At 35.9% G+C, this 27,924-nt stretch overlaps 1 protein-coding gene across 1 annotated transcript in view; it reads right to left on the bottom strand.

Annotated features, from left to right (window-relative positions):
- LOC120860168 (probable ubiquitin carboxyl-terminal hydrolase FAF-X) overlaps positions 1-27,924 on the bottom strand; it is a 142,257-nt gene that overhangs the window by 62,731 nt on the left and 51,602 nt on the right. Inside the window, exons 12-17 of the mRNA XM_040235961.1 lie at positions 20,370-20,576; positions 19,135-19,271; positions 17,249-17,382; positions 9,424-9,511; positions 1,565-1,907; positions 286-381 (exon numbers count right to left, since the gene is read on the bottom strand). Of these exons, the coding sequence (XP_040091895.1) occupies positions 286-381; positions 1,565-1,907; positions 9,424-9,511; positions 17,249-17,382; positions 19,135-19,271; positions 20,370-20,576 (1,005 nt within the window). The remainder of the gene's footprint in view (positions 1-285; positions 382-1,564; positions 1,908-9,423; positions 9,512-17,248; positions 17,383-19,134; positions 19,272-20,369; positions 20,577-27,924) is intronic.

Below are 27,924 nucleotides of genomic sequence, written 5' to 3' on the forward strand. Positions count from 1 at the left end.
AGTTTATAATAAACAAGTATAAACCAACTATAAGATAATAAACAAGTATAAACCAACTATAAAAAAATGTGGACTGAATATCAAAGCAAGTATTTTGATTGTCTCAGCAAACAATAATAAATCATCATAGTCAAAATTATCCTAGCCACCTAAAGATAATTATCAAGAGTTGGCATTTTATAAGGGACAAATGTGTATTAAGTACTTACATTTAAGACCCTACTTAACACAAAGTTACTTTTCAATTTAATTGTAATGGAAGTTTTTATGCATCTCAGTCCTCACCTGATTGACCTGTAATCTGGGGCCAAGATTTGTATATATTTCTTTAAGGAGATCTATAGCTCTGCTGGCAATATCATCATTACTCTGAATTACGACCTAGATCCAAAAATTGAAGAAATTAGTAACGTTCAAGATATATTTTCATTTGGTACTTAAATTCAAATGCTATAATTTTGTAACAGTGCATACTCTAAGACTAAATTGTTTTTGATATGCAAGCCAAATAAAATTAAGTGACAAAATTAAGTAGAATATTAATAATATAAACAAATTTTCTCAAGTAATTTGCTTTAAAATGAAAAGTGTAGACTTTAATCAATATTATATAATTCTGCAATTTGGCAGCCAGGCTATGAGATTTTCAATGGACAATTCAAAGAAGCTAAAAATTTTCCATGACAAATCATGTATCACAGAAAAGAATTCTGTCAACTCAAGAAACTTTTGAACATCTTTGTCACTTATCTAACTGTATTAGAGATTTTCACAACATGTTTAATTTTTGGTTATTTGGGTGTTTCAGGGCTGACCCTTTGAGAGGTTCAGGAAGGCAAAAGGAAAGGAATAGAGGGAGACTAACCCTCTAGTCAAAAAACCACTAATATTAATGAAAGACCAAACACTTTATTTTGCCCAGGGATGAGAAATGAAACCAAAAAAACCCACATACAAAACACAATCTAAGCTGAAGTATAATAGCTTAGATTTTGAGATGGTAATTAAGATTTAATTATCAAGATGGAAAAACCTTAAGTACAACAGAGAATTTTCTCCTAAGTATTTATATCACAAATCAAACAATATCATAAAGGTACTAATGACTTCTTCCAACTAACAGTTCTCTTTTCTGTCCTTTTTTGGTTTTGGCATTAAATGTACAATAAGCCCCAAGATATTACTATTAAGAAACGTAGCCAATGACCTTTTCAAGGGGAATGTGAAAGATGTGCAGGTAGGCAATGGTTACTCTACTTGTACACATCTCAAATAATTCCAAACCCAAAGATGCATTGGTGGTGACAGTGGAGAGTGGGGGTGAGAGGGAAGGGGGAGGGAATATGAACTCAAAAATACTGGCAAATAAAAATGACATAACAAGAACTTAAGGGTGAATAACTCCCACCCAGCACCTCCCTACTACCCCTCAATTCCTAGCACAAACACCAAAGAAGATAAATATACATAAATTAAAAGCAAAATTATGATTCCTTAATTACATTTTATAGGAGCCACCTCATGTACAATGTTTGTAAACAGGGTTTCCTACTCCTTTACTTACTCTCCAAAGGTAGTCTAATCCTATTAGTTCCAAATCATCCATCATATAGGCTCTTCTTTTTGTTACTAGTTTCCCTTCTCGACAATTAACAGCTTTGAAGAATCGTTCAAAACATTTCATTCCATTTTCAGTTAACAGGAAAGGATCAAGTTGAAGTACATTACTTTCAAAGAATTCCTTATTAATATCAGGATCTAAGTCTGGTTCATCCCCCATTAACTTGGAATACCACTTAAAACAGGCTTCACGATCACAAACATAAACTGCATTCTCTGCTAAGCATTTCCATATTTGCTTTGCCTGAGGCGCACAAAGCCACAGCTGGCCATCCTTTAATAAAAACCTTGGAAAAATATAAGAAATCAGTAATTAGTTTATAAAATTTTACCCTCAAATACAGTTTACTGCAATATATTTTAAATAATCCATTTAGCATAATCACATTTTAATTACAGCTTTAAAAGGCATCTTTTCAAAAACACTTATTTTTTAACCACATCTCTGGCAGTTATTATTTAAGAAACATCTATTTATTGGCCAACTACAAAGCTCCAGGAACTACGCTATATGATTTCATCTAAGTATAGAAGTTTATTCCTTGCTATCAAGAAGCTCAGACTTCGAAGCCACATCCTAATTTAGCTTATATGGTTTCAGTGCAACAGGAGGTATTACACGTAAGGACTTTAAGCCAACTGCTGTTGCTAAGTCACTTCAGTCATGTCCAACTCTGTGCAACCCCATAGACGGCAGCCAACCAAGCTCCTTGTCTCTGGGATTCTCCAGGCCAGAACACTGGAATGGGCTGCCATTTCCTTCTACAATGCATGAAAGTGAAAAGTGAAAGTGAAGTCACTCAGTTGTGTCTGACTCTTAGTGACCCCTAAATGTTATAAAAAAGAAAACTCAAAGCTTTTTAATTTCTTAAAATATTATACTCAATACCTGCACACAATAAACAAAACTACCTACATAATTCAACCTTACTTCTAGGTCAGTAATCATTAACATGTTTGTGACAATTCAAGATGTCCTCTGATGCTTTTCGGTTGTGTGACTGTTAAGTTTCCATTAAATGACAATGAAATTGATAATTCTCAGACAGCGTTTCTTGTCATTTGAGACTCTTAGTTTCTTTTAGAACTTCTCTACTTACTATGTCTTACTTCTATAAATGACAGTGAAAGAAAACAGAATCTGAATTTAATCTGCCAATAGTTTACATGTCATTCTTAATTAACAAATGATGGCTATAATGGCTTCATATTCAATACAACATGGTGATTCATTTTAATGTTGGGGTGTTTCTTCTTTTGTGTCTTAATCAGGTCTTCAAAATATCAGTAATTCTAGGTCTGAGTATGAAGATATCCTTAAATTTTTAATGCTACCTAATCCCTCTTAAAACACCTTTCTATTCCAGTAAACCTAAGGGATACAGTACACAAACATCAATAATTTTAGCCCAATACAGGAGACAATCTCGATGAAGTGGTAATTTTTTTCCTTGGATGTTGCCAGGGGGTGGGGGTGACAGTGGGTTGAGAATCACTTTAAATAAATATTATCAGATCTGATGACTACAATTTTTCCTAAAATGGAATATGTAATCACTCGCATCTGGGAAGATGAGCTCAATCCAACAGATTATATAATATTCTTAAAGGTAGTGTGAAATGAAGTATTTGCAGCCATATTGGGAGGCAAGAAATATACAGTCATCAGTGATTTTTGGTCTCCAAATATGAATGTCAGCAGAACTTCCATAGGATTGAGGGAAAAGAAACTCTTGGAAGGCACAAACAAAACTTTGTGCTTCAGGGTAAAGGAGCAGTGACCCCACATGAGACTGAGCCAGACTTGCCTGTGGCATCAGGGAATCTCCTGCAGAAGCATGGCTCAACAGTGGATTACTGCAGGGTCAGGGGCACTAGCAGGCAAGTGTCCTCAGAGATGCAGCATGTAGGCCTAAGTCCTTGGAGAGGAGGCCTCCTTTACAACTACCATACCTGCAAACTCCAGGACTGGACTGTCTCAGGCTAAACTCCAGCATAGCCCCACCCATAAGCAGAAAACTGGATTACATTTTACTGAGCTACTCAGTCCCTCATTTTACTGAGCTACAACCAGTACCTCCCATCAGGAAGCTTATACAAACTTTTTATCTTACGTATCAGCAGACAGACAAAAGAAAGAATAAAAATCTCCATTTCCAGAATAAAAACCATAATAACAGAAAGCTAACCAAATGGATCACACAGATCAAAGTCCTGTGTGAAAGAAAAATGAGTGTTGCTCAGTCATGCCTGGCTCTTTGCAACCCCATGGACTATACAGTCCATGGAATTCTCCAGGCCAGAATACTCCAGTGAGTAGTCTTTGCCTGATCCAGGAGATCTTCCCAACCCAGGGATCGAATCCAGGTCTCCCACATTACCAGCTGAGCCACCATGGAAGCCCTCCTACATTGCAAGCAGGTCTCTCTACCAGCTGTTCAGTTCAGTTCAGTTCAGTTCAGTTCAGTTCAGTTCAGTCACTGTTATGTCTGACTCTTTGCAACCCCATGGACTGCAGGCAGCCAGGCCCCCCTATCACCAACTCCCAGAGTTTCCTTAAACTCATATCCATAGAGCTGGTGATGCCATCCAACTATGTCATCCTCTGTCGTCCCCTTCTGGTTCCACCTTCAATCCTCCCCAGCATCAGGGTCTTTTCAAATGAGTCAGCTCTTTGCATCAGGTGGCCAAAGTACTGGAGTTTCAGAACATCAGTCCTTCCAATGAACACTCAGGATCGACCTTCTTTAGGATGGACTGGTTGGATCTCCTTGCAGTCCAATGGACTCTCAAGAATCTTCTCCAACACCACAGTTAAAAAGCATCAATTCTTCGGCACTCAGCTTTCTTGACATTCCAACTCTCACATCCATACATGACCACTGGAAAAACCATAGCCTTGACAAGATGGACCTCTGTTGACAAAGTAATGTCTCTGCTTTTTAATATGCTGTCTAGGTTGGTCATAACTTTCCTTCCAAGGAGTAAGCATCTTTTAATTTGATGGGTGCAAAAACCATCTGCAGTGATTTTGGAGCCCCAAAAAATAAACTCTGACACTGTTTCTCCATCTATTTGCCATGAAATGATGGGACCGGATGCCCATTGTTTTCTGAATGTTGAGCTTTAAGCCAACTGTTTCACCCTCCACTTTCACTTTCATCAAGAGGCTTTGTAGTTCTTCTTTATTTTCTGCCATAAAGGTGGTGTTATCTGCGTATCTGAGGTTATTGATATTCCTTCCAGCAATCTTGATTCCAACTTGTTCTTCTTCCAGCCCAGTGTTTTTCATGATGTACTCTGCATATAAGTTAAATAAGCAGGGTGACAATATACAGCCTTGATGTACTCCTTTTCCTATTTGGAACCAGTCTGTTGTTCCATGCCCAGTTCTAACTGTTGCTTCCTGACCTGCATACAGATTTCTCAAGAAGCAGGTCAGGTAGTCTGGTATGCCCATCTCTTTCAGAATTTTCCACAGTTTATTGTGATCCAAACAGTCAAAGGACTTTGGCATAGTCAATATAGCAGAAACAGATGTTTTTCTGGAACTCTCTCACATTTTTGATGACTCAGCGGATGTTGGCAATTTGATCTCTGGTTCCTCTGCCTTTTCTATACCCAGCTTGAACATTTTAAAATTCATAGTTCACATACTTTTAAAGCCTGGCTTGGAAAATTCTGAGCATTATTTTACTAGCATGTGAGATGAATGCAATTGTGTGGTCATCTGAGCATTCTTTGGCATTGCCTTTCTTTGGGATTGGACTGAAAACTGACCTTTTCCAGTCCTGTGGCCACTGCTGAGTTTTCCAAATTTGCTGGCATATTGAGTCCAGAAGTTTCACAGCATCATCTTTTAGAACTTGAAATAGTTCAACTGGAATTTTATCACCTACATTAGCTTTGTTCATAGTGATGCTTCCTCTGCCCCACTTTACTTTGCATTCTAGATGGGATGTCTGGTTCTAGGTAAGTGATCTACCAACTGGGCCACCAAGAAAAGTCTTGTGTAACTTAATGTTAACTATGACTCATCAAATTCAGGACCACTCAAGACAGATAAGTCATGATGGAGAGTTCTGAAAAACTGTGATCCACTGAAGAAGACAATGGCAAACCATTTCAGTATTCTTTCCGAGAACCAAAAAACAGTATGAAAAGACAAAAAGACGAAACGGGAAGATGAGCACTCCCCCAGGTTGGTAGGTCTCCAATATGGTATTCGACAAGAGTGCAAAAACAGCTCCAGAAAGAATGAAGGTCTCCAATATGCTATTGGACACGAGTTGAGAAACAGCTCCAGAAAGAACGAAGAGGCTGGGCCAAAGCAGAAATGAGACCCATTTGTGGGTGCATCTGGTGGTGAAAGTAAAGTCCAATGCTGTAAAAAACAATACTGTATAGGATCCTGGATTGTTAGCTCCATGAATCAAGGTGAATTTGATGTGGTGAAAAAACGAGATTTCAACAGTGAAGGCTGACATTTTAAGAAACAGTGAAATAAAATGGATGGGAATGGGTGAATTTAATTCAGATACCCATATGTTTACTACTGTAGGCAAGAATCTCTTAGAAGGAATGGAATAGCCCTCACAGTCATCAAGAGTCTGAAATGTAGTACTTGGGTGCAATCTCAAGATTGACAGAATGATCTTGCTTTGTTTCCAAGACAAATCGTTCAACATCACAGTAATCCAAGTCTGTGCCCCAACTACCAGTGCTGATGAAGCTGAAGTTCATCAGCTTTATTAAGACCTACACGACCTCCTAGAACTAACACGAAAAAAAAAAAAAAAGATGTCCTTTTCATCATATGGGATTGGAATGCAAAAGCAGGAAGTCAAGAGACACCTGGAGGTAACAAGCAAGTTTGGCCTTTGAGTACAAAATGAAGCTGGGAAAAGGCTAACAGTTTTCTCAAGAGAATGCACTGCTCATAGTAAATACCAGACACCACCAGGTGGTCAATTTCAAAATCAGCCTGATTAGTATTCTTCGCAGTCAAAGATGGGGAAGTTTTACACAATCAGCAAAAACAAAAGCTGGAGCTGACTATGGCTCAGATCATTAGCTCCTTACTGCAAAATTCAGGTTCAAATTGAAGAAAGCAGGGAAATCCACTAGGCCATTCAGGTATGACCTAAATCAAATCTTTCATGATTATATAGTATGAGTGACAAACAGATTCAAGGGGTTAGGGGTTAGATCTGGTAGACAGAGAGCCTGAAGAACTACTGACAGAGGTTCATAACATCACATAGGAGTTGATGATTATATCATCCCCCCAAAAGAGAAATGCAACAAGGCAAAGTAGTTGTTTGAAGAGGTCTTACAAATAGCTGAGAAAAGAAGAGAAGTGAAAGGCAAAGGAAAAAGGGAAAGATATACCCAAATGAATTCAGAGTTCAGAGAACAGTAAGGAGAGATAAAAAAAACTTGAAGGATATCTCAAAATCCTTCAAGCTAGGCTTCAACAGTACATGAACCAAGAACTTCCAAATGGACAAGATTGATTTAGAAAAGACAGAGGAACTAGAGATCAAATTACCAACATCTAGTGGATGACAGGAAAAGTAAAGGAACTCCGGAAAAACATCTACTTCTGCTTCAATGACTACGCTAAAGCCTTTAACTTTGTGGATCACAACAAGCTGTGGAGAATTCTTAGAGAGATGGGAATACCAGACCAGCCTACCTGCATCCTAAGAAACCTGTATGCAGGTTAAGAAGCAACAGGTAGAACCAGATATGAAACAAAGGATTAGTTCAAAATTAGGAAAGGAGTATGACAAGTATGTATTTTACCACCCTGTTTATTTAACTTATATACAGAGTATATCATGTGAAATGCTAGGCTGGATGAAGCAGAAGTTGCAATTGAGACTGCTGACAGAAACATCAACAACCTCATATATGCAGATACCATCATACTAATGGCAGAAAGCAAAGAGGAACTAAAGAGACTCTTGATGAATGTGAAAGAGGAGCATGAAGAGGCTGGCTTAAAACTCAACATTCAAAACACCAGTAAGACCACTGCCTCTGGTCCTATCACTTCATAGCAAACAGATGAGAAAAAACTGGAAAGAGTGATAAGACTTCATCTTCTTGGGCTCCAAAATCACTGTCGATGGTGACTGAAGCCATGAAATTAAAAGACACTTACTTGCTCCCTGGAAGAAAAGCTATGACAAACCTAGAGAGTGAACATATTAAAAAGCAGAGACATCACTTTGCCAACAGAAATCTAGATAGTCAAAAGTTATGGCTCTTCCAGCAGTGATGCATGGATTTGAGTGCTGGACCCTAAAAGAGGCTGCAGAATTGATGCTTTTGAACTGCGGCGCTGAAGACTCTTAAGAGTCCCTAGGACTGCAAGGAGATCCAACCAGTCCATCCTAAGAGAATCAACCCTTAGTATTCCTTGGAAGAACTGACAACTGAAGCTGAAACCGATATTTTGGCTACCTCATGCCTGGAGCCAACTTCCTAGAAAAGACCTTGATGCTGGGAAAGAGTGAAGGCAGGATGTAAAAGGGACAACAGAAAAGATGAGATGGTTGGATGGCATCACTTACACCAACAGACGTGAATTTGAGCAACCTCTGGCAGACGGTGAAGGCCAGGGAAGCCCAGTGTGCTGCAGTCCATGGGGTTGCAAAGATTTGGACATGACTGAGTGAATGAACAACAAATTTGAATGAGGGTTCCCAAAAGGAAACGTAATGTCTACAATACATCAAAAGCAGCCATCTGCCATACCTGCCACCCCTTAATGTGACAAGAAATAGGATTTGGCCCCAGATAGCTGAGGTGTGTATGAAAGGAATGAATTAAATGAGTTCAGAGGTTTGCACAGATTGATATCTGGTTTTCCTTACTAGTTAGCAATAATCACTGATATTCAGACTGCCCACACACTTTACTGCAAACATATATAGCCTGATCCCATCTCAGGCTTCCTCAGAGCAGTTTTCTCAGGCCTACTTTGAGCTACAGAGTCCTTAACCTTCCCACCAAATAAAGTAACTACTTTCAGACTGTGGTTAATTTTTCTTTCAGCAGTAGCTATAGACTGACCTGGAAAGTAGGTATGCAAATAGAAATATTTTCCCATAAATAACTACATGGCTTGGCAAAAGAAATATAGCATATAACATTATAAATTAAAGAGAAAACTACCAAGAGTAAATATATATTAAAATAAAAAATACTAACTTTTATGAAAAACCAAGAACCTGTGTATACGTAGTATTAAAAGCCAAACATTACTGAGCAAATTTAATATTAGCTTTGACTTAAAACACAGGCTATTTTTCCTTATTCCCATCTTAAATAATGTTATTATATACAAGCTTACTTCACCTTTATCAGTTACTATTAGTATAAACAAAGCACACACATATACCAACCACCCTGTTCTTGTTACTGCCCATGACAGCATTAATGAAAATATTCCCTGGCTGATTGTTTTCCTGTCCAATAGGTCAAAGTATGATAATATATGAAGAATAAAATCTAATTAATAACATAAATAAGCACCACTCTGAAATTTAAAATGTATTTTCTTCAAAATCCAATAAAAGGATAAAGTTAAAGCTAAGCCAATAAATAACAGTTTTTTAGTAATGAACACATAGGAAATGTTATATTACCTATTATTGGCCATGGTTCTTATGTGGGAAAATACTCAGAGAGTGAAACAGCTACCTAAAAAAAAGACTCAGCTGTGAAGAATACTATCATTGCATTCCTCATATGTGCCTTATAAGAAAATATCACTAATCGTATAAAACTAACCTAAGGAAGTTAAGCCGTTCTTGAACTTCTTGAACATGACTGTATCTACTTCCAAGCCTCACAGTTTGTGGGTCATAGTCTTCATGGTCTGCAAATTAACAAAAATTCTGTATTATACATGCATATCTGTATCACTGTTGACTTTAATCAAAAGAGTTAGGATTCCAGTAATTACTTATCAACAGGCAATAGGTTTCAGATATATTTAAATATATCTGTTTTCCCCACAAAAATAAACTGCAGCTTTTTACATAGCCAAAAGGAAAGTTTGATCTGCTCAATGTGATATCAAAAATAATTTTCCAGCACAGTAGTCCTCTATCTTTCATAGCAATTCTGTGAGAAAATTCAGTGACTTTATCCCCTTAACTTTCCCTTCTGTTATATAACAAAGGTAACTGTCATGTGTGTGTGTATGTGTTAGTTGCTCACATCTGACTCTTTGGAACCTCACAGACTGCAGCCCACAAGGCCCCCGTGTTTATGGGATCCTCCAGGCAAGAACACAAGAGTGGGTTGCCATCTCATTCTCCAAAAGAACTACAGAAAGAAAGAAAGTGAAGTCACTCAGTTGTGTCCAATTCTTTGCAATCCCATGGACTGTAGCCTACCAGGCTCCCACATCCATGGAATTTTCCAGGCAAGAGTACTGGAGTGGGTTACCATTTCCTTCTCCATATTTTAGCATACACAACATCAGTAAGAGCATTAACCAAACAAAGAAACAGTTGTTAACTGCATCTGATAAAGTTGACAATTATTTAATCATCAGACTATGAACGCCTAGAATATTAGATAAAATAAAACAAAATAAATCTAGTCTCTCATTCTGACCATGAATATGTATGTTGGTAAGAAGGTTTAGTGTAGGCTGAAAATTCTTGGTTTCTTAAATACAGAACTGTTAAGTACGTATACTATATACTATGGGAAAAATTCTCAGTATCTGTCCATAAGAAATCAAAGGAAAAAAAACAAAACACACACTTTTCTAAAAATACTATGTTTTTGTGTGTAAGATGCTTCCTCAAAAAGTGTAGAACCTAACTAAACCATGAGTTTTATAAGCCTGCCTTAAGAACTACTCATCAGGTTGTTTAACCCAGTATTAAGCCAAATAAAAAGCACAAATGAAGTAAGACTGAATAAACCCTCTGCCTGAAAATGAGCTAACTGGTCTGAAAGGAACAGAGGACAGTGGAAATAAATGCCTCAGACAGTGCTGTCAACCAGTCAGGAATCAAAGGTACTTATTTTGAAATTCGCAAGTACTGGTATTTCTCAATTATGCATCTCTTGGAACTTATTATTACTTCAAAAATTTTATTTATTTTTGGCTACACTGGGTCTGCACTGCTGTGTGCAAGCTTTCTCTAGTTGTGGTAAGTGGGGGCTACTCTCTAGTTGCATGAGTGGGTTTCTCATTGTAGTGTCTTCTCCTGTTGCAGACCTCGGACTCAAGGGTGCATAGGCTTTAGTAGTTGTGGCATTCCAGCTTTGTTGCTCCATGGCATGTGGGATCTTCCCACACCACGGATCAAACCCCCATCTCCTCACTGACAGGCATGTGCTCAACCACTGGACCAGTGAAGTCTGATGGTCAGTAATAAAGGCAAAGAATTCTAATTGTTTGAGCTAACTTTGGAATTGAAAAAGGCAACCAAGATCACCAAAACATCAACATTTTACATATCAGAAAAACCTGGTTCAGAAGTAAAATGGTGACTTGTTATAGAAGAACAAAGGGAATGTTTAGAGGTATTAATTTAGGACTAGATTTGGGAACTGAAGTGAAAGTCACTCAGTTGTGTCTGACTCTTTGCAACCCCATGGACTACACAGTCCATGGAATTCTTCAGGCCAGAACACTGGAGTGGGTAGCCTTTCCTTTCTCCTCCAGGGGATCTTCACAATCCAGGGATCAAACCCAGGTCTCCCACATTGCAGGCGGATTCTTTACCAGCCAAGCCACCAGGGAAGCCCAAGAATACTTGAGTGGGTAGCCTATCCCTTCCCCAGTGGATCTTCCCTACCAGGAATTGAACCAGGGTCTCTGGCATTGCAGGGGTATTCTTTACCAACTAAGCTATCAGGGAAGCCCAGATTTGAGAAAGAAGGCCACATATAAAAACTGCTTTGCACTTCTAGACACATGAACATCTATCAACAGTTATAAAATCTTAGTAGCCCCATCAACTCCATCAACTTATCAGTTGCTGGGACATCAAGGGTCCAGCCTTCAAAACTGTAAAAAATTATTCTCTATTATATATATGTGGGGTTTTTTTTGGTATTCAAAGAGCACTGATCCTGAAGTATGTGACTAAACCCTATACCACCACTTCAGCTGCTTTTCATCTTTTAGAGACTTCTGTCTGAAAACTTCTTTGTTTGTGCTTACTTGGCAGGATTGGGGCAGGAGGGAACAGAGGGGGTCACACAAATACACACAGGAGTAGAAAGCATGGTGTAACTTTGCTTTTTTAACCAAGTGTCAAATAATACAATTATTTTATGCCCAATAATCCACTTGTTCATAATCTACTCATTTTATCAGGACCTCCTTTTTTAATACTTTTGAATCACTTTTTGAACCATCTAAAGGGACTCCCTAAAAATAGGTTTATTTCCTGATAATAAGCACATAGCCATAGTACTTAACCTGATTTTAAGATTAAGTAAAGACTATTATCTAACTATTGCATATATTAAAATTTCATTAACTGTCTCAGTAACATTCTTTATTGTTTTCCTTTTCGCAGTCCAGAATCAAAGCTAGGGTCACATATCTAATGTGGCTGTTTTCTTAGATTCCTTTGTTCTTTATGGTCTGCTATTTTTTTCCACCTAGACAATTTCAAGAATAAAGCCATTTGTCTAAAGCTATTCAATTTGTGTTTGCTTTGCTTCCTCTAGTTGGATACAGATTATTATTTGCCAAAAATACCACAGAAACAACACTGTATCTTCTTCTGTATCTCCTTAAACATAAGTCAAGATGTCAATTTATACCATTAATAATACTAATTTAACTTTAAGTTAAGGCATTTCTACCAAGTTGCTCCAGTAAACACAACTTTTCTCTCTGTAATGAATAATTTATGGGAGAATAGTTTGATACTGTGTCAGTATTCTAATCCTCAGTAAACTTCACTTCTTTAATTATTGACAATGTTTTCCTACATTTATAAGCTGACTTTTATTTATATCACTGTGAACCAATGGACTCATATATTGAAAATTCAGGCTATCATCCACAGTATCATTATTTTAATTTGAGAAGTGACTCATTTTTGACACTGCAATATGATTCTCTAAAAACACTTATCCTATTGAAGAGTTATCCATTCTTTCCTGTGGTAGTCCTAGAAACAGTTATTTCTCCAAAGAAATAACTTCGTAAGAACACACAAATATTTAACAGTAGTTAATGCCCCAAAGGTAGAAATGAGTAAGAATCATTAATGATCAAAAACCATAGAATATACATTTTATCAAAGCATGGTTATGAAATGACTTGTAAAGAGGCTGCTTTTTTTGGTAGGTGATCTTGAAAATGGCCAATCATGATAAAAACAAAGAGGTAATGCAAACTGGCAAGCCTTAGAAAACAAGAGCATAACTGAATTCCACTGGTCTTATGATTAAGTATAAATCCTATAAACTTTGCTCAGAAATGGGAAAAATGACCCATAAAACTCTCATTAAGTTCAAATCAACACAAAGGATATTTCTTCTAATGAACTACATGAGATATTATATATTGCTGATGAACATTAGACAATTTTCTTCAACTGTGATTCATGGGAGTACTGGTGTATAACTTCACCTAAAAAAGAGCTCATTTTTACCTTTCACATGTAAAAGTCATAAGACCAGGCCCTAACAGAAATTATATTTCCAAAACCAAAAATCCCTAGATGTGGTAGTCATGGCAAATGCAAACCACTCTTGGAATGAAACTCAGAAAACATCCATGAACTGCAAAGAATCTCACAATATCCTGTTGCATATCTTGTCACATGCTTCGCTGCTGCTGATGCTAAGTCGCTTCAGTCGTGTCCGACTCTGTGCGACCCCACAGACGGCAGCCCAACAGGCTCCGCCGTCCCTGGGATTATCCAGGCAAGAACAGTGGAGTGGGTTGCCATTTCCTTCTCCAATGCGTGAAAGTGAAAAGTGAAAGTGAAGTCGCTCAGTCATGTCCGATTGTAGTGACCCCATGGACTGTAGCCTACCAGGCTCCTCCGTCCATGAGATTTTCTAAGCAAGAGTACTGGAGTGGCTTGCCATTGTCATATGCTTTAGATCCATGCAATAGGCTTCTTAGACAGAAGCTATCACAAAGCTTTGTCATGTTTTTAGTTGTACAACATAATCATAGAACTTAATAAATAATTTTGTCCCTACAGTTAAAGATCAACTGCTAAAGAGCACTAGTAAGAAACACAAATAGTATATTAAGGTGGAAAAGGTTAGAAGCAAATGATACATAATCAATTAACTCAGAGAAACTCATTAATACAACAAAGTTTCAAGAGCTTACTATGTGTAAGCCAAAATTCTAGTAGTTTGGTGCAAAAGTAACTAAAGTTCTGAATTGCTGAACTTTGTCATTTGATACTGGAATCCACTGACAAGTTTAAAGGATGTTATACATTCTTTAAATGCATACTTCTTATGGTTTTTTGCTAGTGACATTACTTGCTGATCATTTTATATCTATTTTAGACTATGGAAATGATGTCAGACAAAAAAAGCAAATGAGCGATTTTCTTACTGGAGTTCAAAATAGGTCATAGAGCGATGGAGAAAACTTGTAATGTCAACAATACATCTGGCCCAGGAACTGCTAATAAACATACAGTGCAAAGGTGATTCAAGAAGTTTTGCAAAGGGCCCTAGAGCCTTGAGGATGAGGAACGCAGTGGCTAGCTACTGGAAGTTAACAATGACAAACTGATGGTCATCATCGAAGCTGATCCTCTTACAGCTACAGAACAAAGTGCCAAAGAACTCAACATCAACCACGGTATGGTCATTCAGCATCTGAAGCAAACTGGAAAGGTGAAAAAGCTCCATAAGCATGTGTCTCTGAGCTGACCAAAAATTCAAAAATCAGTTTTGAAGTGTCGCAACAAAGAACCATATCTCAACTGGATTGTGACATGAGATGAAAAGTGGATTTTATATGACAACCAGCTCAGTAGTTGGACCAAGAAGCTCCAGAGCAATTTCCAAAGCCAAACTTGCACACACACACACACACAAAAGGTCATGGTCAATGTTCGGTGATCTACTATTGTCAGTCTGATCTGCTCAGCTTTCTGAATCTTGGCAAAACCATCATATCTGAGAAGTATGCTCAACAAACTGATGGGATGAACCTATAGCTGCAAAGGCTGCAGCTGGTAATAGGCAACAGAAAGCACCCAATTCTTCTCCACAGCATTCGATAGTGGGCAAGAAAGTTTTGCTTCATCTGCAATATTCACCTGACCTCCTGCCAACCAACTACCAATTCTTCAAGCATCTTGACAACTTTTTAAAGGGAAAATGCTTCCACAAACAACAGTAGGTAGAAAATGCTTTTCAAGTGTGTATCAAATCCTGAGGTACAGATTTTTAAGCTATAGGAATAAACTTATTTCTTGTTGGCAAAATGTGCTGACTGTAATGGCTACTATTCTGATTAATAAAGATGTGTCTGAGCCTAGTTACGACTTAAAATTCATGGTCTGAAACTGAAATTACATTTGCACCAATCTAATAACAAGCATTAACTCTTACTTCTAGAATAGCCGTTGTCTACTGTTATCCTCATTTTACAGATATGATAAATCCTCACCACTTAACTTACAAGTTATACAGCTATGAAGTGATGTTAGGTTTTAAATCTAGTCAGTTGATAAAACTTGTAAAGAGGCAACATAAATATGATTTAAGGAAGAATGTTGACATTCTTGAGATCACGAAAGTGAGTTAACTCAAGAGCACAAGTGTAATGTGACTAAACAGAATGTATAATACTAGTGAGGCTGAAATGCACACCTGCTCCACCTCACTGTACTAGCAATTCTGGCTTCAATTAATGTCACTGACATTAAAATAACACAGTAATTCTCACAGAAATGAATAAAAATTCGTTAAATATATAGCTGACTGGACTTTTACAAAAGGTCTTAACTAGCATGTTGGAAAAGGCAATGGCACCCCACTCCAGTACTCTTGCCTAGAAAATCCCATGGATGGAGGAGCCTGGTGGGCTGCAGTCAATGGGATCACGAAGAGTCGGACATGACTAAGCGACTTCACTTTGACTTTTCACTTTCGTGCACTAGAGAAGGAAGTGGGAACGCACTTTGATGTTCTTGCCTGGAGAATTCCAGGGACGGGGGACCCTGGTGGGCTGCCATCTATGGGGTTGCACAGAGTCGGACATGACTGAAGTGACTTAGCAGCAGTAGCAGCATGTAGGAGGACTCTAACTGAAGAATAGGTGAAGAGAACTACATGCAAATTGCTCATGTATGCTGCTGATTTGGGGTACTTTTGCTAGAGAAAATGAACAATATAGTTTTATGCCTACAGTGTCTTTCCCATCCTAACATTCTGCTAATAATTCAGTTTGGTATCTAATAAATACATTGAGCGGGACCATTTTAGTACCTGATTCTTTGATTGCTTTTCTAGCACTAAGGCTAGAATGGACAGATAAGTAAAATATGATATAATTCAGTGTGATCATTCAGGTTATTTCTAGAGTGACTGAATTTTTCCAACAGGTTTATTTAACTTATATGGATGAGTATGTATTAGCAAACACTCTCTACAAACACTGAATTACTCAACTACACTATACTCCACAAGCATTAAAGTTAGAGACATATACAGTCTATCATTCTACTCCAGTGATGAGTTATTACAAATATCCACACTTTTGTGTGAAAAACTAAATGTGTGACTGAATTTTACATATCCTAATGCATCTTGTTAATTGAGCAGGACTTTCACTTCAACACTAAGCTAATTCTATCTTCAACAATGAACAAGGGCAAAGTTTTTCTCCTTCATACTCAAATATAAAAAACTGCATCTACAATGTGGCTAAGGTTTTATTTATCCTAAAAATTTGGTATTATACTATACAGGTAGAAGTTAACAGAGTATTCTGTGCTCCAGCAGAGTGTTTCTGATAAACTGTGAAATAACAAATTAACAGTGGAATTAGTGTCTAAAGCATTAAAAAGACAGTCTCACATAGACCAAACACTGAAAAGTTTTGTGAAAACCACAGAAAATTTAAATAATTTATTATTATCAGAACCAATGAAACAGAGATCACTAATCTAGTAACATTTTAATCAAGATGTTTAAAGAACTGAAAACATCAATTTAACTAAAAACAACTTAATACATATAAACAATCGGCTTGGACAAAATGGGCAATAGGAAAATTAGTTTTTCTTGTAAAGCAGTTACAAGTAAAGGCAGTTAAGAAAGAAAAGGTTTAAAAGGAGTACACCCAGAATGTAATAACCACAACAACTTACAGGTAACAATTTATAAAATTAACAACTTTATCTATAAGTACAAGATAAAGTTCCAAAGTACAGAAGGAAAGAAATCAATTTAATTAAGATGAGCAGGAAGACAGACAAGCACCTGTTAAAGAGCCCTGTAAAGCTTGTAAACCTATTCACTTCGATTTCTTCATCCTTTTAAAAATTTGTCGTGTCTAATTAAATTAACATGAGGACAAACAAAATATAGAGAAAAAAGGTCATGTTGACCCCAAAAACTAATTTCAGTCCGTAATACATACCTCTAGCATATAGTCGTGTGCTATCCATGTAAGTTGCAAGGTTTTCTGCTACCAAAGTAACTAAGGCATGATTGTGCTGAAGCTGACTGATTAAATCATGACGATAAAATACATGGGGACTTCGCTGAGATTGACTAAAACGAGAAGAACTTAACAGTATAATCAGGCAAATGAACACTAATTTATAGATATTAATTTCTAACTATCACTTTTAAAAGGTTAAAATATTTTTTAACCTAAGTTGTTATAAACTTAGTCAACAGTCTCCTTTATAAGTACAAAACATTAAGGAATCTGAGAGTAACTATGGCCTCAAAACATAAATATTTATTCTAATGCTTAAACTATCTATCAGTATTCTCCAATTTCACCCAAGATACTAATCTTACATGATACTGATGTCAAAGCACAACTACTATGGAGTTAGGTGCAAATTTACATCATCAAGGATATTAGCCACGGAGGCTCACTCTAGTACACTGAATTTGTAGCCAGACTTGCCTATGGATACCACCAGAAAGATACCTAGTTCCCTTCTGATTTTGCATTTTCAAGAAAATCAATCAACTGTCACATCATTATACATCTACTGATCAAATGATAAGTCAGCATAGTATAGTACTGCATATATAAGCAATATAAAAAAGGATATGTCTGATAAAAGATAAAAGGTATGCATGAATGTGAGATCAAACATAATAAAGATACAGCCTCACAAATAAGTATTATTACACTATTTCAGTATTTCCTACAGTTATTTATCTACATAGAATTTCCTAATTTCATGTAATTATTTCACCATTAGGGGGACAAAAAAGATTAAAAATACAACTTGAAAAATATAAAAGCAGCATCAAATAAGTCTTTTAAACAGAAATCCTGTTTATATACATAATCACAACAAGTCTTAAGTTATAAAGGATCTTGGCAATCACAATAAAGGAAAAATATTTTTAGATGTTGGAGAAGCACTCTTAGATTACACAGCTGGAGTAATCACACAACTCAGTCAACACTGGAGTTCACTAACAGGAGTCCTGATTGTACTGTGAGTATTCCTGCCACTGCAATGAGCTTTCTACATGCTACTTCTTCTCTCCTGTCATTAACTCAACATATATTGCAAGAATATAAAAGGATAAATTATTATAATAACTGCATCAAGTAACTTAGTATCAATATTCAAGAATGATAACTTAGCATCATACAATAATTTAGCATCAAGTACAAATGCAAAAAAAATTAGCTATTTAAGAAAATCCAGCCAAAATAGAGTAAAAAATATCTTTTAATAAAGACTGATCAAAAAAATTAAAAAAGACTGATCATCTTCTATAATTTATATCACATTTAGTTTTATCTTTGAGAATTAACTATTAAAATTTCAAGAAAATATAAAACCCTGCCACCCTAATTTGGAAAATACTATTCACTAGTATGAAATTTAAAATTAATTTTTAAAAAATACTGAGAATATATCAGAGTAGACCAGTTAAGAAGATATTAAAGACTGCATGAAACACAATCATATGGAACTAAGAATGTGTATAAAGCCAAGGAAGGGGGAACTGGCAGAAAAGGTTAAGATGAAATAAGAAGGGAGATAAAGAAAGCCCAGCCCATGATAATATCTGGAATATCTCCTGGAATTGGGATAATTCTGAACTAAGTGCAAAGGCAATATCTTAATTCATACTTAATTGCTACATAAAACTGGATATCCAAATTAATTGTCACTAAATATAAAGGAAAATACAATCAAGAAATCTTAACTTCATTAAGCTGTTTTCCCACTCTCGTTTCTATTAAAATCTGCTATTACTGATACACTGTTTTCAACATAAGGAAAATAAAAATAAAATAATTTTCTGAAGTAAAAGCCTTACCTTAAATTCTGAGGTGCTTCCCCAAACAAACTACAAATTTCTCTTATTTGTTTCAGCGCAGGAATTACCCATTTGTCATTTGTGCGAAGTTCTTCAATAAAGCGATCTATCCACTGGATCTTTTGTGTGTCTCGATCCTTATACACACACAAAATTATGGTTTAAAGACCAATGTTCAAAATAAATCTACCTCCAAATTACTTTGAGAATACAAAGCAGAAAGCCTTTAAGCTAAGCCTCATAAAAATGATGATGTAATTTTAATATTCTAATGAAATAAAACACCTTCAGTATGTTTTTCATTTGAACTTATCACATGAATTCTAAACTGTAAAGAACTACTATGGAGTCAGTGTTCCATGGATCCAGATATATCTGCAATATGGTATAAATTCTAAGCCCATGAATATTAACAAAAAATCTGACTTTTAAAACACACACTTATATGTGAGCATTGAATTTTAACTGTTTTATAAAGTTCTTAATTATAAAAGGCAAAACATACAATCTCAAGTATTACTATATATGCGTGTAATGTTGGTGTATTTTTTTTCTAAAAAGGTCAACCAACACCACTTTTTCATAAGAATAAAAAGAAATCAAAAAAAAAAAAAAAAAGAAATCAACACACAAACAGAATGGAAGAGGAAAAGAATTACATGAATGGAAAACAGGCACATGTTTTCACAGAAAGGAAACTTTTAAATGTTGAACAATGTAGTATGTAAGTTTGTTTCTTAAAATATGGTATAATTTACTGGTTAGTCCTTTTATCTATGAGTTTGGTAAACTTACATTCATAAGATATAAATGCAGGGAAGCTGTTATGACTTGCTAACAAGAAAAACCTCTGTTTTTGAGCAAACTTGTAAAAACAAGCAAAACCTGTTTTGAGCAAAACAATCTATCCTTACTTTCAAAGTAATAATTGGTTTTAGTGAATCACAATTTCATCTGAGCATCATCAATATTATTATAATGAGTTAACAGTATTATTATAATGAGTTTCATTTGTATAAACCCTCTAACAATGTGCTAAAAATGTTCAGTGAATGATATAAGAATTTGTTGGGAAAAATGTTAGAGGAGGAAACTAGACTTATATGACAATGTAAGTTAGGACAATCCTTAAATATTACTCTTTGAATGATTAAATAATGGAATTATTCTCTAACAAAGATATCCTATTTGTGAGGAAAAGTCAGAAAAAAAAGAGCAAAGAAGCACTGACATACCTGGGAACAACTATAATCTAGTATTTTTATGTGGGCACTGAGAGCTAGGTCCATGATGTCTACAGGTACATCGTCACTATGAGCCAGATTCCAAAGAAGGTTCAACACTTTGTGTGCCATCACACCATCTTTATCATCTTCTGCAAGACGTCGTATCAGCTCTAGCAGCTTTTCACGTTGCTTTTTACTTGCATTTGTCCAACTTGCCTAGGAAAAAAAAAATCACATCAATATCAGTTTAGACATGTATTATTAGGTCATAACAGCTTTATACATGACTCTAATAAATTATAGTCAATTCACTACACCCACATATACGTATACACCAAGAACACAATTTACTTCCCATTTGAGGAAACAGTATTCAAAAAGAAGACTAAATAGCAGAAGAAGCAAAATCTCTGTTTATACTTGTCTTCTACCACTTTAAAATTATATAATAAAAAGATGGAAAAAGATACCTAATACAAAATACATTAAGAGATTCTAAAACTCAACAACAAAATACCCTAGTTCAAAAATTGGCAAAGAACTTAAGAGATATTTCTCCAAAGAAGATATAAATGTGCCACGAGCACACAAAAGATGCTCAACACCACTGATTAGAGAAATGCAAATCAAAATTACAATGGGGAACTACTTCATATGTATAAGCATGGCTGTTTTCAGAAATACAAAATAACAACTATCAATAAGAATGTGGAACATTTGTGTATTGCTGGTGTAAATGTAAAATGGTACAGCTGCTACAGAAAACAGTTCACTAGTTTCTCAAAAAATTAAAAATAGAACTACCACATGATCCAGCACTTCCACTTCTGTGCATGTATGCAAAAGAACTGAAAGCAAGGTCTCAAACTGACATTTCTAAACCCACAGTCACAACACCATTTTAATTCACAACAGCTAAATGTGGAAACAATCCAAGTGTCCATCTATGGAAGAATGCATAATCAAATGTGGCATATCCATACTATGAAATATTATTCACTTAAAAAGTAAAAAACTGATATATATTACAAAATGCATGAATCCTGAGGACATGACAGTCAGCGAAATACACCAGATACTAAAAGTCAAGTATTATATGATTCCACTTGAATTAGGTACCTAGAGCAGTAAAAATCATACATATGAAATTAGCAGGGTCGTTTCCAGCTCTGGCATGAGTGAGAATGGGTGGTTCTTGTTTACTCTGGGTATAGTATATCAGAAAAACAACAGAGAAGACAGTGAAATAAAAACCTGGCAGTCTTGAAGAATCTAATATACTTCCAGTATTTGAACAAGGCAAAAAGAAACATACACAGATTACTAAAATAAAAAATAAAACAAATATATCACTATCCAGGCTGCAGAAAGGATAATAGGGAATAACAGAAACAACACAACAAACATAAACTTGACAATTTATATGATATGAACTACACAACTGAAAAAACACAAATTACTACAACTCATATACATAAAATAACTGTAGAAGAATTAATGAAAAATTAAATTCATAATTTACAAATTCCCAGAAACAAAACCAACAGACCAAGATAGTTTCATGGAAGATTTCTACCTAGCACTTTTATCACTTGCCGTACATAATTTCTTCCAGTAAAGAGGAGAACACAATTTCCCATTTATTTTACAGAAGAATACCTTGATGTACACACACACCACACTACAGACCAACCCCTCATGAATACAGATTTGTACTTCCTCAACATAATACTAGAAACTGAAATTCAGCAACAATACAGTAAAAGGATATGACCATCAGCAAGGGAAGGATGGACTGCTGATTCAATACAGGAAAAGTAATTACTGTAACGCACTACATTAACAGTAAGAAAGAAAAACAATCATATTAATAAATATAGAAAAAATCTGACAAAATTTAACATCTACTTATGACAAAAACACTGAGAAAACAGAAACGGAGTAGAACTTTCTCAAGTTTGATGAAAGACATCTAAAAAAACACGCAGTTATCATTATTATTAGTGAAACACGAATGTTTTTTCTCTTTATTATCTGTCTAAGATAATGCTGGATAGGAAACTCTAGATATAAGGGAAGAATAAAACATTCATTTAGGAAAAATGAAGAAAAAAACATGAAGATCATATGATTTTATATGTAAAAAATCTCAAGGAGTTCAGAGGAGAAATTTTAAAGACTACTGTATTTAAGATCACAGACTGTAAGTATATACAACAGATTATTTCTATATAGAAGTGATCAACTTATGAATATCAGAAATACTGGGAACATCTATAACTGCTTCAGAAAATATATTTATATTCCTAAGTATAAAATATTGTTACAGGGTTCAGAAGCAGAAGGAACTCAGCATTCTAATGAAAAGCAATATGGTTTTCACGGAACAGAAGACTGAAGATAGCAAAAATGTTAAGTCTCCCTAAATTGATACACAGGTTTAATATATTTGACAAATCCCAGCAATATTTTCACTGTATCAGACAAAAACTGTGCTAAAATTTTACATATAAAGACAAAGGAACTAGAGTACATAATTTTGAATAAAGACAAATATAGTGAGAGGAATTTCTGCCCCTGACTGCAAAGTTGATATGTAAACACTAAGCAAAGCTGTAATATTGAGAGGGACAGAAAATGACACAAACACAGAACCTAGAAACAGCACCCTACAAATATACCCAGTTGATATTTGACAAAGATGCAAAAGTAATCTAACGCAGGCAGGAAGATAGCTTTTCTTGTATGGTAAAAGAGCTGAACATACATAGGGAACCAAAAACCAAAACAAATCTGCACAACAAACAAAATCCCAGCCATCTAACTCGGTTACACAGAAAACCAGACTTAACTATAAAATTACAGAAATTTCACAAAACACAATGCAGTAAAAATTCTTTGGTATTTATCTCTAGTAAACAACTACCTGGCTGACGCTCCAAGTGTGATCCATTAAAAGGAAATCAACTGAACCTCATTAGAACAAATTCTACTATCAAAATATCCTCAGTTCAGTTCAGTTCAGTTTAGTCAGTCAGTCGTGTCCAACTCTTTGCGACCCCATGAACTGCAGCACACCAAGGCCTCCCTGTCCATGACCAACTCCAGAGTTCACTCAAACTCACGTCCCTCAAGTCAGTGATGCCATCCAGCCATCTCATCCTCTGTCATCCCCTTCTCCTCCTGCCCCCAATCCCTCCCAGCATCAGTCTTTTCCAGTGAGTCAACTCTTCGCATGAGGTGGCCAAAGTACTGGAGTTTCAGCTTTAGCATCATTCCTTCCAAAGAACACCCAGGACAGATCTCCTTCCGAATGGACTGGTTCAATCTCCTTGCAGTCCAGGAGACTCTCAAGAGTCTTCTCCAACACCACAGTTCAAAAGCATCAATTCTTCGGCACTCAGCCTTCTTCACAGTCTAACTCTTACATCCATACATGACCACTGAAAACACCATAGCCTTGACTAGATGGACCTTTGTTGGCAAAGTAATGTCTCTGCTTTTGAATATGCTAAGTTGTTCATAACTTTCCTTTCAAAGAGTAAGCATCTTTTAATTTCATGGGTGCAGTCACCATCTGCAGTGATTTTGGAGCCCAGAAAAATAGTCAGCCCATTTCCAGTTTCCCCATCTATTTCCCATGAAGTGATGGGATCAGATGCCATGATATTCATTTTCTGAATGTTCAGCTTTAAGCCAATTTTTTTACTCTCCTCTTTCACTTTCATCAAGAGGCTTTTTAGCTCCTCTTCACTTTCTGCCAAAAGGGTGGTGTCATCTGCATACCTGAGGTTATTGATATTTCTCCCGGCAGTCTTGATTCCAGCTTGTGCTTCTTCCAGCCCAGCATTTCTCATGATGTTCTCTGCATGTAAGTGAAATAAGCAGGGTGACAATATACAGGCTTGATGTCCTCCTTTTCCTATTTGGAACCAGTCTGCTGTTCCATATCCAGTTCTAATTGTTCCTTCTGGACCTGATACAGGTTTCTCAAGAGGCAGGTCAGGTGGTCTGGTATTCCCATCTCTTTCAGAATTTTCCACAGTTTATTGTGATCCACACAATCAAAGGCTTTGGCATAGTCAGTAAGGCAGAAATAGATGTTTTTCTGGAACTCTCTTGCTTTTTCAATGATCCAGCGGATGTTGGCAATTTGATCTCTGGTTCCTCTGCCTTTTCTAAAACCAGCTTGAACATCTGGAAGTTCATGGCTCATGTATTGCTGAAGCCTGGCTTGGAGAATTTTGAGCATCACTTTACTAGCATGTGAGATGAGTGCAATTGTGCAGTAGTTTGAGCATTCTTTTGCCATTTCCTTTCTTTGGAATTGGAATGAAAACAGACCTTTTTCAGTCCTGTGGCCACTGCTGAGTTTTCCAAATTTGCTGGCATATTGAGTGCAGCACACACAGCATCATCTTTAAGGATTTGAAACAGCTCAACTGGAATTCCATCACCTCTTCTAGCTTTGTTCGTAGTGGTCTTTGGAAAGAATCATGCTAAAGCTGAAACTCCAGTACTCTGGCCAGCTCATGTGAAGTGCTGACTCATTGGAGAAGACTCTGATGCTGGGAGGGATTGGGGGCAGGAGGAGAAGGGTACAACAGAGGATGAGATGGCTGGATGGCATCACTGATTCAATGGACATGAGTTTGGGTAAACTCCGGGAGTTGGTGATGGATAGGGAGGCCTGGGGTGCTGCAATTCATGGGGCAGCCAAGAGTCAGACACGACTGAGCGAATGAAACTGAACTGAACTACAACTGCCTAACATAATCCTAGCTAATATCTTTTAGGAAACTGATAAACTAATGCTAAATTTTTAAGTCATTTCAAAAGACCTAAGAATAGCCAAAATGACCTTATAATTTCTTGAAGTTTGAAAAAAACTTCCTATAAAGTTGCACTAATCAATGTGGCATAACATATGCATTCATGAAAAATAAAGCCCCAAATAAATCCTTACAACTATGATCACATGATTTTAAACAAATGCCAGGACACTGCCATTTAAAAAAAAAAAAAAAAGCCTTTTAAACAAATGCTGGATAAATAGAATAAATAATGCAGAAGAATGAACCTGGAACTCCACCTCACACTACACACAAAATATTATTCAAAACTTAATATAAGCTTAAGATAAAAGCTAAAAACATTTTCAAAAATTGAGACTGCAGATAAAACAATAATTTCTTAAATATGAAACCAAAACTATAAGACCATTTGTACTTTTTGAATCCTCCCTCCAATAAATAAACAAACTGAACTTCACCAAAATTTAATAACTCTTATCATAAATGGGTAAATCTTTAGAGAAAGAAAGTAGACCACTGGTTTCCAGGGTGAGGAAGGGCAGAAAGAGAAATAATAGGAATGATGACTGTGTTTTGTATTCTGACAAAGGCAGTGATTGCACAACACCAGGAATGTAAAAAATCTCACTGAATGATACACTTTAAAATGGGTCTTTAGAACATTTCATTTAATATAAAATTCACCTGGACAAAAAAAATTAACTTTGTGTCACAAAAATGACATCAAGAAAGTGAACAACTATCAAAAAGAAAATATTTGCAAATCATAATATAATAAGAGACTCTGTATACAATGTACAAGAAACTCATAAATCAGAGACAAATATATGATTTAAAAGGGTATTTCTTAAAGATGATATAAAAATGACCACTAAATACATAAATACATCAGACATCAAGAAACATGCAAATCAGAACCACTGGGATATTACTTACCTCCACTAGTATGGTAAAGATAATAAAGACATACGAGCTAACCATACAGTTCATGTGTTTGGCTACTGAGTTAGAAAAATAATGCTAATAAAACCAAGAAATACTGTTAAAACACTGACAAGAATCAAGCATCGTATATACAAAGAAACTCTTAGGAGTCAAAAAAAAAAAAGGGAAACAATCAAACAGGAAAAGCAAACAGGTCATGTAAAAATATCTCCAGTCTTTTTATTGACTAAGAAAAATTGTGAAGACTAGTGCTTCAATGAGAAAGAATTTCAAACTTATGAGACTGTGAAAAAGTACCAATTCTGTTACCACAGGATTGTAAATCAGTACAAACACACAGAAAACAAAAACTAAGAATTCCAGTAAGGAGTAACTATTTTAACTGAGGATATGTCAGGATCATTTAGTTACCAACTATAAAGAACTGCTAACAGACCCATACTCCATGCTTCCTTTAAGGCATTTTTAGTAACATCTTGAAGGCCTGTATGCGAGACAGCAGAGACAAGATGTATAGAACAGTCTTCTGGACTCTGTGGGAGAGGGCAAGGGTGGGATGATTTGCGAGAATGGCATTGAAACATGTATATTATCATATGTGAAATGAATCGCCAGTCCAGGTTCAATGCATGATACCGGATGCTTGGGGCTGGTGCACTGGGATGACCCTGAGCAATAGGATGGGGAGGGAGGTGGAAGGGGAGACTCAGGATGAGGAACATATGTACACCTGTGGCAGATTCATGTCAATGTATGGCAAAACCAATACAATATTGTAAAGTAATTAGCCTCCAATTAAAATAAATATATTAAAAAATAAAAAAAACACAATGCAACACTATATGAATTATCAGTTTGTTTACCAACCCCTCAAAAACTAATGCTTCTTACTTAGTAACAGATGTTCAATGAACACCTGGAAAGCCAAAGTAGCAATGCACTTTGGAATTGTGCATTAATGGAATAATGGAATACTACATAATGGAATTACTACAATTATAGTCAGACCATCTTGAAAATCTTTGAATTCAAAGGAGACTTGATGCCCTTCCATTCTTATGTCATCAAGACTAGTATTTCTGACAAAAATAATTCAGAAGTTTTCTCTGAAATTAAATTTTAGAGTATTTACAACTTCCCAATGCTTGTTTTATGTTCAATGGTGAATCAGTTCAATGAATTTTTTAAAAATATGTACAAAAGATTTCTTCACTTTAGTGGATTCATCCATTAACAGCTCTGAATGTATTAATTTCACTGACATGTAGCATTCAACGATTAGGTTAGACCACATCTGATTTATCCTTTTACTATTCATAACATGTGAAACTTCCAACTTGGAATAAACAGAAATAATTCTAAGGAAGACATTATTAAACATGTATTGTGGTATATGTATGATTAGTTTGTCCAGAGAATACATTTATGAATATAAAAGCTCTGTTGTAGGACACAAGAAGCTACATTTTAACAGATAATGCCAAATTGTTTTCTCAAGACTTTGTACCAACTTAAGGTGTCACCTAAATGCAACAGTTATTTTCAGTAAGAAATCCTATAATTCTAAAGGATATGGTTACTAGAATATTCATCAGGAACGATAAAATATGATTTTAATTTTAAGCTCTTGATCCATAAATCCTCAATTTTAACAACTATAAATAAACGTTGTTTTCAGGTGCCCAAATATACCAATGCCGATATATGAGTCTCTTAAAACTTCTTTCTAAATCTCATTCCTATTTCCCTATATACATCAGCCCAGAGCAAAACTGCTTTAGTGTCTTATTTGTCTCCACATTTGG

The sequence above is a fragment of the Oryx dammah genome, unplaced genomic scaffold, assembly GCF_014754425.2.
Source record: "Oryx dammah isolate SB20612 unplaced genomic scaffold, SCBI_Odam_1.1 HiC_scaffold_11032, whole genome shotgun sequence".
NCBI classification, from domain to species: domain Eukaryota; kingdom Metazoa; phylum Chordata; class Mammalia; order Artiodactyla; family Bovidae; genus Oryx; species Oryx dammah.